We start from the raw sequence: 13,974 nt of genomic DNA on the forward strand, positions 1-13,974 counted from the left end.
AGTCAGGTGAATGCTTGATCTTGAACTTTATCAATACAAATTACCAATGGACCATATGTACTAGACCACGAAAAATATTAGATTGTGGGAGAAATGAACCATATGATATGTGACCATGTAGTAATCATTGAGAAAGGAAAAAAATATGGACTCAATAGATTATGTAATAATAATAATAATAATAATAATAATAGACTCAAACTCTCTCAATATATGGTATATATTGTTTAACCTAAACAACAAAAAGCCCAGTGGCTGAGAACCTTGATGCAAACAAGCTTGTCTTATCCGAGAGGTCTGAGGGTTCCTCCATGTGTTTAAGATTAACTGCATTCAGGCCTGAACATCAAATTAATGGAACAATCTACTTTGTTTTACTGGGCCAAGCCCAATGGTAGGTCCATAGGCAGAGCTTGGATCATATGCTAGTCAGGCTGGGTTAGGCCTGATACAGACCTAATTTGATCATGGCAGCCCAATAAGATAATTATTTTCCTTGTTTTGTGTTTTTCTAATTTTTTTTGTCTGTAGTAATTAATTATATTATAATCATAGCAATCATTATAACTATTTTTGTTATTAAATTTTTTTGTTCCATTATTTCAGAATTTCTAATTTTATTTGATAAATTAATTCTTCTTTATCATCTATTAAATCTTTACTTAAATTTATTTTATTGTAAGTTTATTTGTTTATTTTTCTTCCATTTTCTTCTTACAACTTTCATGTCCTTATTTATGTTTTCCATAAATATAACAATAATTTAAACAAAAATAATAATTACTTTGAGATATACCAAACAAAACATACACTTCTTCAATGAAAAAAGTGACACAAAATTAAAATATAAATTCTAAAGAATTAAGACTAAATTAAAACAAATTTAGAATTGTAGGATTTTAAAAAAAAATTATTTGATAAATTTTAGCTTTTTAAGCTATTAATGTAAAATGAGGGTTTATCCCTTATTCTTTAATAATATATGAAAAATTATTTATATAATAATGAAAAAAACTTTGGAACGTTTTCTTAGTTCTTTTAAAAAATTTCTAGTTGAAAATTATTAAGGTAGTAATGAAAACTATAAATTATCATTCTTTCTTCTTCTTCTTCTTCTTCTTCTTCTTTACCCTACTGCAAATTCTTTATCTCCATATCCAGTAAGTCAATTCTTTTGAAGGTTTTTTTTTGCATTTGAAGGACTTTAATTCTTTTACAATGAGCAAGGTGGAATAGGCTGGATGAGGGAAGAGGTCATGACCTTCTCAACTCAGCTTCATCTTTATGGAAAAGTAGGTAGTGTATTTCTAGAAAGGGAGAAGGAATTTTTTTTTTGCTTTTGTCTTGCTTAACTGACCATAAAGGCCACCAAATTGAAAAATGAAGCACTACGTTTGATGATGCATGTAATGCCGCTAGTTTGTAGGAAAAGAATAGCAGGGAATTAAGCTAAATTTATCAAAAATTATATTCAAAGGTTAAATCCCGAATATCATGTCTTCATCTTCATGTAGGAAAGGAAAAATGTGTAAAATGAGTTTAAAATAACATATAAATATAATTTATTAATTTTAAATTTATTTTTTAATTTTTTTCTCTATTTTCTTTTCATTGTGTTCTCTCAAATTTTCTAAGAACTAAATATTGCTTTAGTTTTAGGAGTTTCTAACTTCAGTTTTTATCCAAAAACCTCAGAAGAAATTGAGCACATGAAATAATGTTTTTCTTAAAAATTCCTCATATATACTAATTGGTCATCATAGAAAATAAACTATGACTTGTAACTGAAGCATAAGCATTCCAACAGTAGAAATGAGCAAAAGAGGGGGACGGAAATTCCCAACCCCATCCTTCCCACAAAAAAAGAAACAATAACAATTGTCCAGTTGCTTCCTGTTTTCTTACTTTTAGGGTCTGCCTTTCCTGAAAGGGCTCCGTTTGCAGACCAGATTTTTAGTTTTTAAAGACAGGGTCTCTAGAATTAATATGCAGTATTTGATCCTTAAAGGCCCAGTAGACCCATGGGCTAGCTGGCAGGGCAGGGCTAGCTAGCTTGGATTTGGGCTAGCCCAACACGTTTGAGGCCTGGCATCATCAGAGCCCAATTTGGTCGAGGAGGCAACTTTATGGTCAACACAAACTATTTGGGCTAAAGCTTTTTGTTTATATGAATCGCTATTATTACTATGTCTATTTGTGCAATTAGAAATCTTGTGCATGAGATTGATGAAGACTTGACCATTGTTGATATTGGAATATTAATTGAATTTATAGATAAAATAGAAATTTAATGTTGGGGATAATCAAGTAGACCACTTGTTCATTCTTCTCTAGGTAGTTTCATATATTAAGGATTAAAATATCTGAAATTAGATAAATATTGGTTGTTGAAATCTATGTACAAAAATAAAAAGTATTTGTAGTAATTTTGTTTAAATTTAGATAAATTTTGATAATTAATTTTTTTATATTTACAAATGATATTTATATTAACTCAAGAAAAAAGAACAAAATACAATACCAATGGCTATGAATGTTAATTTCTTATTTTAAACTTAAAAATAATTAAAAAGACAACTTAACTCTACAACATTAAGTTATTAGAGAAATACTCAATTTAAAAAAATAGCTTTCAAACAAGTCTTTCATTTTCTTGTTTTATAAAAAGAAAAATAGGGTAGTAGAGCATATGAATGGAATTTTCTCAGAAAAAGTTCCATGTATGTTGTCAAATGGTAAATTGAGCAAAAAAAAAAAAACATTATAAATTCCCGCATCATTATGGCTGAGGGAGGAATGGATCGCTACTATAAAAGCTCATATAGCTAGGGAAGGAATGGGTTGCTGCTATAAAACCTCTTATAGCAATGTATGGCCCAATAGGCACAACCACATGGGTTGGGTTGCTGCTATAAAAGCTCTTATAGCAATATATGGCCCAATAGGCACAATCACATGGCTTGTCCACGACCATAGAGCCACAATATAACCACTATCTCTCCTGCCCAATTTAGACTGCTGAACCCACTGAGAGCCATGTCTTTTATCGTTCACTCTTCTTAGCCACCATTAGAGACCATTGAACTCTTCTCCCAAAGCCATAATTCCCATCCTCATCACTGTATATTTCTCTGACTAGATTGTTGTTGTCATTGACATCCTCATCACTGAGGGGGCTTAGATCAATGACCAACTCGCTCAACGACCAATTTCTTTAGCCACTTCATCGCCCACATCTTCCAGGTATTCTTTCGATTCCTTCCACGGCTTCACACTATTATTCCTTTCTTTCTTTCTTTGATTTCAAATTAGGTTTCTTTTCATCACTTCTAGTTCCTCCCATCTCTCTTTTTCTGGTTAGGGTTAGGGTTAGGGTTTGTGTTTGGATTCCCTGGTATATATTTACTAATTATTATGAGCATCAATCCCTCACCATACTTTCACATACATCATCTTTGCACTCTTCTTCTTCTTTCCATTTTCATGTGCATCGAAGCTCAGCTTGGAAGCAATGATTGCTCGTGTCCCTTCTCTTTTGTGTTTTTTTGTCTTCCGTGCATAAGATGAAGTTGAAAATTTTAGTGATATGAAATTCAATGCAGTCTGCTATTATTATAGTGCCTTGTCTGCACCTAATGAAATCAAAGGCTATGGAAGCTTCGGATAGAGCAAAGCTCTTCATTTTGCACCCTAGTTAGGATGCTACACTTTTGACTCATCTTAATCTTGTTTCTTTTTTTTTTTTTTTTTTTTATCTATTTTTTTTTTATTTTATTTTGAATCCATCAAAGTAGTAACCCCCTTGGACTAATTTTGTTCTTCATGTAAACACTAAGAAGAAGGGGACAAATGAATATTAAGTTTATTGAAATTAATGGGTATGGACTAGAAGCATTTTGTCAAAAATCTGAAAATTCAGATGTTGAAAATCATGTCATTTAACTATATTTATCTCATGTATAATTGCTATTCAGGAGAAACATTTGATAGGTTTTGGGGTTTATGCAATTTTGTAGGAGGGAAACGGCTTCCTAATTTACCTCCCTCAATTTTCATTTCTTAGGATTAAAGTGGTAATCTTAAATGGACTTCAACATTTGTTTTTCACCAGCCATTATTTTACTTCTATACAAATCCTGTTATCTCATGTATGGGGCAAATGCAATTTTGTGATTTTCTAACTTCTTAAAAATCAGGAATTGATTTTTTAGGCTCATTTGTACATTTTTAATTCAGCTGATTGACATAAGCTTGATATTTGTTCTTTGAGTGGAAATTCTGATTCTTACAGGAGAGACACTTTACTAATTTTATCTACTAGGTTGAGCATTTGCTTTTTCTTCCTGCCAATTTACTAATTATCAAATTCCTTTTTTTTTTCTGGTTGGTTTTTCCCTTTCCCTTCTGTTTTCATTTGAGGCCACCATATCTCAGGCAATTCACATCCTGAGAGAGTTAGCTCCAACCAAATTGGCCACAGAGTTAGCTGCAGATCAAGGTATAATAGCCAAGATTGGCTTATAAATATCTGAGAATGAAAATCTTACCATTCTTTCATTCTCTTTTATTGAGCACCCCTTTTCCTTAATGTAGAATATTTGAAACTCAATGGTACAAAGAGATACAAAATCCAAAAGCAGATTTATATTTCACATATGTCATAGAGGTCTAATTGAAAGACCAATTGAAAGAATCAAACTTTGAATCTTAGGTGTTCAGTTATATGTTATAACATGACAGGTCTAATCCGCCTAATTTGGCAAATCAGATGTTAGCAAGATGAGGGTTAGCTTAGGAGGTCCCACAGCCAAGGCAAACCACTTGTGAGATTAAGCAGTTTGATTAGGAATACATTGTTTGGCTTCACAAGTCAATACAAGGCAAAATTAAAACATTAATAATTTGATTTTAACCAAAATTGATGTCTTAACCAACATGTTTCCTTTCTAAATGAATTGAGATGGTTCAATTTGAATGGAACCTAATTAATTGGGAGATTCAAATAAGGTCACTTGCTGTTAGAAATTGTTGCGAAGAGGAACTAACACAAACTTTTGATCAAACTTTGCCCTGCATCATGTTTGGCCCTCGAACCCATATTTCACCTAATTGATTTGGTGGAAGAGGCTTCAATGTATCTACACTAACTATTTAGGGTTCATCTTTTTTTCTTTTGGTTTATCATTCTCTTTTTTGCTTTCTTTTTTTCTTTGTTCCTTTTTGGTTTTTCAAGTTACAAATCATTTAATCAAAGAAATGATAACTAAATTTTTTTTTTTTACTTTTACTTTAATGTACCTTCATTTTTGGGTGCTAGGAGTCTTGTCTAGTGTTTTTTTTTTTTTTTTTTTCCAGTTTTTCATGTTTTTGGGTTTTCTTAAAATATAATGTAACTTCAAAGTTCCATCAGAGAAAAAGAAAAAAAAATGCAATCCCCATCAAAGAAACAAAGATTCATTTAATGATTTCATCTTACTAGTCCCTCTAGCCATATATCTAAAAGGGGTTTATTATTAAGCTTCTTGTTTAGCTATTTGCTAACATCAGCCAATTGCCAATTGTTTAGCAATTGAGGTTGCCATCTCTCCAACCTCATCATACAAAGGTGGACAATTTGATATCAGTTTACTGTTCTGGAAGAAACTTAATTTTTTTTTCCTTTTTGTTCCTTTTTTTTCATTTTTGATATTGAATATGCTAAAGCTAAACGTGATTGCTATGAAAGTGTATTACTTACAATTAGCATAAGAAAATTTAAAAAATGAATTTGTTTATTAACTTAATCTGTTCTATAGAGCAATTTTATCATGCAATGATTTTTCGTTTCTTTCTTTCTTTCTTTCTTTCTTTTGATCATTGTATGAATTATTACAATAATAATGGTAATAAATAACAAGTAATAGTTTTTATAATATAAAGTTTTATGTGAAAAGAAATGCTTAAGAAATTAAGTTTTTTCTAAGAAACAAATGAAAAAATGAGTGAAACAGAAAATACTTTTTTTTCTTGTATACACATAATTGAAGTATCCTAAAATGATAATTAAGTATAAGGAGCATCTTCTTGAGTCAATTTTGGTATTCAAATGTTGAACTTGTGAATTTACTTGCTAGCTTTGTATTTAGACTGCCCTAAACTCAATGATTTGAATCTGAAATCCTGTTCAAATTTCCATGCAGGTAGTAGTCTGATGCCTTTCTCTGAGGTTATGATCTTTCCAAAATCCTCCTTGGTTAGATCATAAGTAGAATGAAAATTTTAGAGTCCTAAGTATGGCCTTTCTAAGGTTCTCTTTTAAAATACAAGTTAATAGGTTCATTATGTTGCATCACTAGTTTGTTATCTCTTAAATTCTATTATTATTATGTCTGCATTCCCTATTTTGACAAATTGAAAAATACCAGTAGACATTGCTTTATATTTTTATTATAAAGCAACCAGATATTTTATTATACTAAAAACAATCTTTATATTTTGGTTTTTTAAATTAGGTGTTTATTACATGTTTCAGGCCTAAGCAGTTCAGTAATTTATCCTTTAAAGATGGTTTGTACTTATAAGTAGCTATCCAAGTCAAATAATCAGCAAATTAAGCTTAAGGTGAAAATTTTCAAATTACGAAAATTTTACATTTGTCAAAAGAAATGAAAAAAACTATGTTCTTTTGTGGAATGTTTATTTTTATTGATCTTAAAGGCTAAGTTCTTGGCTTGACTGCTGAAGAAGTTGTTGGATAGGTCTAAGTAGGTGAAGTTTGAAGCATTTAAAATAAATTAGAAGACTTGCAAAATGATAATTATTTGCTAGTAATAATAGTTGTAGCCTCAACCTTCTTTTGTTTCTGATATTAAGACAATCAGTTTTTGTTGATCAATAAAAACTTCAAACTTAATTTACAAATTTAAAGGTTGGCCAAAATCTTTGGGAAAGTAATAATACACTTGGAGACTTAGTTATCTTCTTACAAGGGCTACAAATGAACTAATTATCATTCTTAGTCTATTTCATGCTTCATTTCAGATCTGAATTTTTCTTACTTGCTCTATTGTTGTCCAAATTTCTTAATCATTTTTCATTCTCTAATCATTCTGCCCAAGAATTTGAATAGAACCTCCAAATAATCATCCAAATTTTCAACTCTTGACAAGCAACCACACTTGGACACTCATAGTTCCACTCTCCTTACAGTATAAGATTCTAAACTTAAGGAATTTTGATTTCTTGTTCAGTCTTATTGTCTACTTTGCATGTTATTGGTAAGATAATCGTAGCTCCACACAAAAGGAATGACATGAGTGAGGTACATGTTGCTACAAGGATGAGATGGAGACTAAAAAATTCTGTCATGATTTGAATTGTTGCCCAAAGCAGGTTCTCTCATTGCCAGGGTATAACTCTCAAATTAAGCTCATTTGTAATATATGGGAAAATTATATGCTAATAATGTCCGAAAGCTAATGGCTAGTGAGGTTTGTGTCTATATGAATGTGCTTTTGAGTTTTGAACCTTAATTTACAATCTAGAGATTAAATATGGAATCTTATGTTTTCTACAAATGTTAGAGATGTTACAATATTAGAATTGTTGATTTTCTATGATGCCTTGATGTCTTTTGATAAACTTAGAATGAATTGTGGACTTGGGAAGGGAGGATTTCATCAATAAGCATGTAAGAAAACACCATTAACACATGTCAGTATGGAAATGACTAAACTGGGGCATGAATACCAAAAAATGTTAACCTTGTACCTATAGTAAAATAATGGAAGTTCAAACTCTGGAAATCATGTGTTTTTCCTTTTTAAACTGATCCATGCATGGAAACATGAAAAAGATTGCTGAGGTTGTGGCCATTAACAATATATCCCTAGAGGGATAAAGCAACATCATAAAGAGAAAATTTGGAAAAGGTACACCTTGGGCTAACCTAGAACTACAAGCTAGGACAAGAATTGGTCACAGCCATGTACCTACAAAATCTACTTATAATTTCTAGGGAACTTCAGAGTGCATACACGTGTGTGTGTATACATGTTTGGATGTATATATATGTTTACAAGATAAAAACAGAACCTTGTACTAGATGTAGTCCAAGGTATTCACTAGATACAAAAATTTCCTTGTGTCACTTGTTGAGACCAGAGAAATACCTATTTGGATGTGGTGATTAGATTTCAACATAGCCTTCTTGATGGTTTGGTTCTTAAATTATGAGGCGGTGGTGTCTGTTGTACCCTTAAATTTACTCCGTATGAAGTAATTACTAATTTATGGAGGCAAAAATACCTTGTATCATGAAAGGAATAGCAGTTTCTTGTTGATACTATTTTGTTTGGATGTTGGGTTCCTATATTGTTCAAAATGTGATTTTGATTGCCTGATTGTTGCAACTCACATTTCATCCGTTGTTTGTATTCTGCCTGTAGGGTAATATGATACTATCAGATATTGGAGTTGCTGAGAAGTGAATATATCATTCTACTCTCAATGGTAATTATAGCCTACCTAGTGTAACGTAATTGATAATATCATGGCCTCGCCCCCTAGTCCCAGTTGGTTTCTTTAGTTATTGTCCATGAATGACACTTTATTCAAATAAGCATTGGTGTGCTGTTACTCATGTAATCTTTTTTCTTATTCATAGAAAAAATAACTATTTAAATATGTTGTTCTATGTCCTCATGGATCTCTATTAACAAAACATCAAATCTCAGAGCTTCTTAGCCTTTCTTTTTGAGTGTCAAGTCATTTTCTCAATATGTTGATCTAAAAAATCTCTGTTGTGTTCCTATAGGTTTGTTTCGTAGATGCTAATTGGGATTCACCATTTGTATATATCCATTGTATGATTCTATTATTTTTTTTGCCGGAAAAAAGGTTTATAATAGATATCATGTTCAGGAGAAGGATTTTTGTTGACCTATGAGTTTTGTATTTCTCCAAATTTTGGAATATTACCGTGAAGCTTTTGTGTCAATCTTGAAGGGGTTAGCCTTTTTCTTTTTCTGTTTACCCAATCTACACTTGCTATTGGTGTTGAAAGAGATCCAGAAAAAATTGCCATTCAGTTATGAGGTGGTTGGGATAAGGTCAAGCTGCTATTGCAGCATGAAATTGCATGTAATATCAAAAGAAAGATTATGCTTACTCAAATTCTCAGAAGAAAAATGTTTCTGATCCACACCATTTTTATAGTGTTTTGAAGGATTTAATGGGGAGCCTCACAAATGAGCGTCACAAAAAATTAATAATGATAACTTATAGCTGTGGCCAACTCCAAAATGCAACTATATGCCATTTTGCGGGGGCCAAAAACAAGATGCAGTTGTAAGAACCATTTGCTACACTTTACTGTGGTTGCTACTATTACTTTGACTTGTGTTTACGGTCACTTTCACAACTGCAACTATAAGAAATTGTTGCACCACCTATGGCTACACCATGTAGCGGTCAGCTTGGTGTGCAACCATAATTTGTAGGCACACCATTTCTGACCTCTAGTGAGGGTCACTAGCTGCTGCTATAAGGCATTATTCCTGTAGTGCTCCCTCTTACTATTTGGGCTTGGTTAATATCATACTAGTTTGAAAATTCTGGGTATATGGTTTCTAGAGATGCATTTAAAGTTCATTTGTTAGAGAATATTTGAATTTTGGGAGTTGGTAGTGGAGTATTAATTTTCCAAGGTTGAGATTTGTTGGTTTTTGGTGTAATTAGTATTCGTTAGTTTAGGGATTCCTTGTCCCACATGGATTATGAATTGGTATGGTCAATGCTTGGAGGCTTATATATAAGCCCATGTCCTTTTAGCTATCTTAGTGGCTTTAGCCAATATTAGTATAAAGAAAGCTCTTTGCCAAGTAAGAGCCTCCTAGTCCGATATTCTTCCAATTTTGTAATTTTCTAATTTAAAAGTTAATGAATTGATTGCTATTTCCCAAGGACATAGGTAAGACACTCTTATGGTACATCATAAATATTATGTCCTTTCTTTTATCTTTATTAATCTTATTGCTTTTCTTTCTATTTAGAGTTAGTTTACTTTGTTTTCTATTATATATATTTGGTGTTATTTAAGTCATGTGAGGCTATGCAATACAACAATAATCATTTGAGTACTATGGAACTAGGCCTTAAAACATTAATTGATATTCCTATTTGGTGCTATTTGAATCATTTAGAACATAGGTAATAATTATTACATGTTTATATGCTTGTTGCTAGGGTACCTTGCTAGGGTACCATGCCAATGCCTCAAGATAATATTACATTATATGGACCTTGCAAGAGGAGTTATAACCCATACATCTAATCCAAATTACAAACATATGATATCATAGGAGATAGCATGCAAGTGGAAAAATGTTATGCTACCTTCCATCTAATGTAATTGTACCCATGGAATTGCACAAGGAAATTGGTGCTTCTATTGGATTGCTCATATGATCCTCAACTAACATTTCCTCAGAGTATAGAGTAGGCTTCGAAGGCATTTCTAATAGCTCAACCTCTCCTTCCAACATCTCTAAAGCTTTGCTCATTGAAGGACGGTCTATGGGCTTCATCTGTATACACCATAGTGCAACTATCACCATTTTCCTAACAAGCTTCTTTTCATCTTCAGTGGCATCTCCCAAGTCTATGTTATCCCCTTGATCATATCTGTCATAAATCCATGATGGAAAATATATTTGACTCGAGTGCGCTGCATTTGCATTCACATTCTTTCTTCTCCCCACCATCTCCATTAACAACATTCCAAAACTATAAACATCAGCTTTGTATGAGACACCTCCAATATTTTTATAGAACAATTCTGGAGCAATATATCCCAATGTTCCTCGTGCAGCAGTGAGAGACACCATACTTTCATCCGTTGAATACAATTTTGCAAGGCCAAAATCTGAAACTTTTGGTGTAAAGTCTTCATCAAGAAGAATATTGTGTGGCTTGATATCAAAATGTAGAATTTGCATGTCACAACCTTGATGTAAGTATTCAATCCCACGCCCCACTCCAAGTGCAACCTTATACAACCTTTCCCAGCTCAAAAAAGTGTTATTTTCTTCTTTAAGAAAAATAAACTTATCAAGAGAACCATTGGGCATGAAGTCATATATAAGTGCCCATTTTGATCCCTGTACACAAAAGCCTACAAGTCTCACCACATTAACATGGTGAATTCTTCCTATTGTTGCAACCTCATTGATGAAATCTTGTCCATTAGCTTTTGACATGACTAGCACTTTCACAGCTACAATGCGACCACTTTGAAGTTTTCCTTTATATACAGAGCCAAAACCTCCTTGACCTAATTTATTCGCAAAGTTATGAGTCATCTTCTTTATGTCTGAATACAAGTACTTGATGGGTTGGAGATTTTTTTGACTCCGTAAGAATTCTTCAATACTATCATCTAATGATGGATGTCTCCGGTGGAACTTGTAAATCAAATAGGCGAATAGGCACAACATCCCGAGCATAGTCCTTCCTATGACTAAACACAAATCAAATGTAAAAAAAATGAATATTTTAAGAAAAAGGAACAAGATATCAAAAACAAAATTAAATCCAACAAATATAGATGGTAGAAAAAAATATTCTACCTTCATATAAAGTAAAACACTAAGTTGTTGTGTTTTTAGAGAGCCATATGAAATAACTACTTTAACAATCACTTTATAGTGTACTGTTGCTTGGGGAGCAATTTGACAAAAGTGTTGGGGCCTTGGATAAGAAGACCCTAGTTTCAATTCCATTGTTTTGACTTCTTTACATGTTAGTGGAGTTGAATTACATTTAAATTTGGGAGAAAATTTTGAATTACATCTAAATTGATTTTGCTTTGTACAGTCAAACAAAGCAAAATCAATTTGAAGTTCACTGCACAACCTTCAAAATGCAAGAATTCCAAGAATTTTCATATCAACTCTTTACAATATTGTTTTTACAAAAAATTAGTAGTTGGAATTTAGGAGGCTTACCAATAATACGCAGTATCCAGCCGCCTAGTAAGGAAGAGATGTAACAAATTAAAAATATGGACCAATATAAGTGAGAGACATAAATAACATTAGAAGAGGAGACATGTAAGTGAAGAAAGCCTTACCAATCATCGAGGTGTTGCAGGGATAGTAAAGTCCGCAATTACCAAGTTCTTTTTGAAGTCCTACATCAAACCATCCGTGCCATGTTAGTCACAAGGAAGAATGCCCTTGATCACCTAAATTTTAAATTTTTGAGAAGCAAGAAAAGAAGAGATTAATTAAGATGAAAGAACTCTAAATAAATCTTTTATCTTATTCTCATAAGAAAATAATAATTGCAAGAAGCATCCTTACCTCGAAATTTTAAGGTGTAGGGAGAAAGTAACCCCCCTGTTAACAATGAATTAGGAAATTTTGTAAAAAAAATAGGAAAAATGAATAAAATAAAGATTTGATTTCAAAGAAAATTTTAGTTGAAGCCTTACTAAAGAAGGGTAGCAATAAATTATTTGTTATAAACTTCCAAAGCCCTGCAAGATTAAACCAAACAAGTGAAATTAGGGATAGAAATATTGAAGACTCACGCAAGGAAGATAAGATGGTTAGCATAATCAGATTTTCAGGGAATTAATTTCCTATAAAATCGCGTTTCCTTGATTGCAGGCACTGTAACCCCAACTCCAAAGATCAAGTATGAGGGCATCTTATACTCACAATTTTTCTCTGAAGTGTTGGGAATATGTTCGTTCTGGTTCTCGCATTGAAAGGCAGCTGCAGTGGAATCTTCTGAGGAGCAAACTTGCCCTTTCATTTCGCATTGGCGGACACAGAAGTGAGGCAAAAATGAAAGCTGAAGCCCCAGAAGCATATAATTTTGCAAATCTGACATCGAAAGATTGCTGGGCTCTCGAAGTGACTTCAACGGTTGAATAATAATAGATGTGCCGATGGTACATGAATACGGAATATCTCCCACCGACACATAGTCTCCGACAACTGCATAAGTGTATGTTGGTGAGGAAGATGAAGAGCCTCTAGTGTTGCATGGAATTATATGAATATAGTTGTCGTCCCTGATTGACTGCTCACAGTTCATCAAAACTATTGTATAGAATGTTGGTGCAGAAACCGAAGGAGAATAAACACCAGCTTTCCATTCATAAGGCAAATAATATGGAGATTCATAATCAGTGTAATATGCACCAATGGAATGAAGAGGACTGGAGATCAAACAGTTGTCCTTCTTTCTCCCAGGATCCACTACCCGAATTGTATAATTATGGTAGTTGATCTGGGTAACCAAGTATTTCCCACCGTGCAGGTTTATCATAGTACGATTGTTTTCACAAATCAATTGGTACTCAGGGTAACCGCAGCTGGGGGGATCGTCTTGTAATCGAAAAGGGTAGGAAATGTTCCTCATATCTCCGCAGGAAGAGGGGCTGCATATCTGGTACTTGTGATGCTTAGCAACACAAACTGAAAGGAAGCAGGCATGGATGACTACTGTCATGAGGCCTACTCCCACGAGTTGTGCCTCCCTTAACATTATCAACTTTTAGAGAGAGAGAGAGAGAGAGAGAGAGAGAGAGAGATGCTCTGTTTTTGGGTTGTGAGTTCCACAGAGAGAGAGATACTCTGTTTTAATCAGCTTTCTTCAACATGTTATTCTTCCCCAAACTGTTTGATTTTTCAACAGGGACCACACTTTCATCCTATCACATCCAGCCAACTGTGAGCTTCCCATTATTTAGAATCACTATGTTAAAAATGATGCTTGAAGTATTATGGTTTATATTGGAATTGTTTATGTTTTAAATATTACCTAATTTTTAGGTCTCAACAATGGGAAAAAGGATAAAGAAGGATCATCTTTATCATCTTTCTTTACTCATACGGCATGTTAGTAAATACTGATAGACCAATTTTTTCAAGTAAATTTTATATTCTGAGATAAAACTAAATTTTTATTGTAGCAGTCCTCCAT

The 13,974-nt window shown here is 32.9% G+C and overlaps 1 protein-coding gene and 1 long non-coding RNA gene across 2 annotated transcripts; one reads left to right on the plus strand and one right to left on the minus strand.

The window, feature by feature from the left end:
• Positions 1–3,120: 3,120 nt before the first annotated feature.
• Positions 3,121–8,734, plus strand: LOC132252729 (uncharacterized). The gene is made up of 2 exons (XR_009464505.1): positions 3,121–3,243; positions 8,427–8,734. It is a non-coding gene; the product is annotated as an uncharacterized LOC132252729 (long non-coding RNA).
• A 1,451-nt stretch (positions 8,735–10,185) lies between these two features.
• LOC109124229 (LEAF RUST 10 DISEASE-RESISTANCE LOCUS RECEPTOR-LIKE PROTEIN KINASE-like 2.3) lies at positions 10,186–13,630 on the minus strand. Its single transcript, XM_059733827.1, has 6 exons — positions 12,702–13,630; positions 12,473–12,517; positions 12,342–12,377; positions 12,110–12,169; positions 11,985–12,008; positions 10,186–11,497 (listed from the first exon to the last, which is right to left on the minus strand). The coding sequence occupies exons 1-6, from the start codon at positions 13,534–13,536 to the stop codon at positions 10,371–10,373; spliced, it is 2,127 nt and encodes a 708-aa protein (XP_059589810.1). The 5' UTR covers positions 13,537–13,630; the 3' UTR covers positions 10,186–10,370.
• Positions 13,631–13,974: the final 344 nt, after the last annotated feature.

Source organism: Vitis vinifera, chromosome 16 (assembly GCF_030704535.1).
Source record: "Vitis vinifera cultivar Pinot Noir 40024 chromosome 16, ASM3070453v1".
Classification (NCBI taxonomy): domain Eukaryota; kingdom Viridiplantae; phylum Streptophyta; class Magnoliopsida; order Vitales; family Vitaceae; genus Vitis; species Vitis vinifera.

Bases quoted from the DNA above. Each gene is read 5' to 3' on its own strand.
- LOC109124229 (XM_059733827.1), bottom strand. From the start codon at position 13,536: ATGTTAAGGGAGGCACAACTCGTGGGAGTAGGCCTCATGACAGTAGTC. The intron at 12,378-12,472 runs GTAAGGCTTCAA...CATTGTTAACAG, and splicing joins TTTATTGCTACCCTTCTTTA to GGGGGTTACTTTCTCCCTAC. The intron at 11,498-11,984 runs GTAAGCCTCCTA...ATTTGTGTTTAG, and splicing joins CTGGATACTGCGTATTATTG to TCATAGGAAGGACTATGCTC.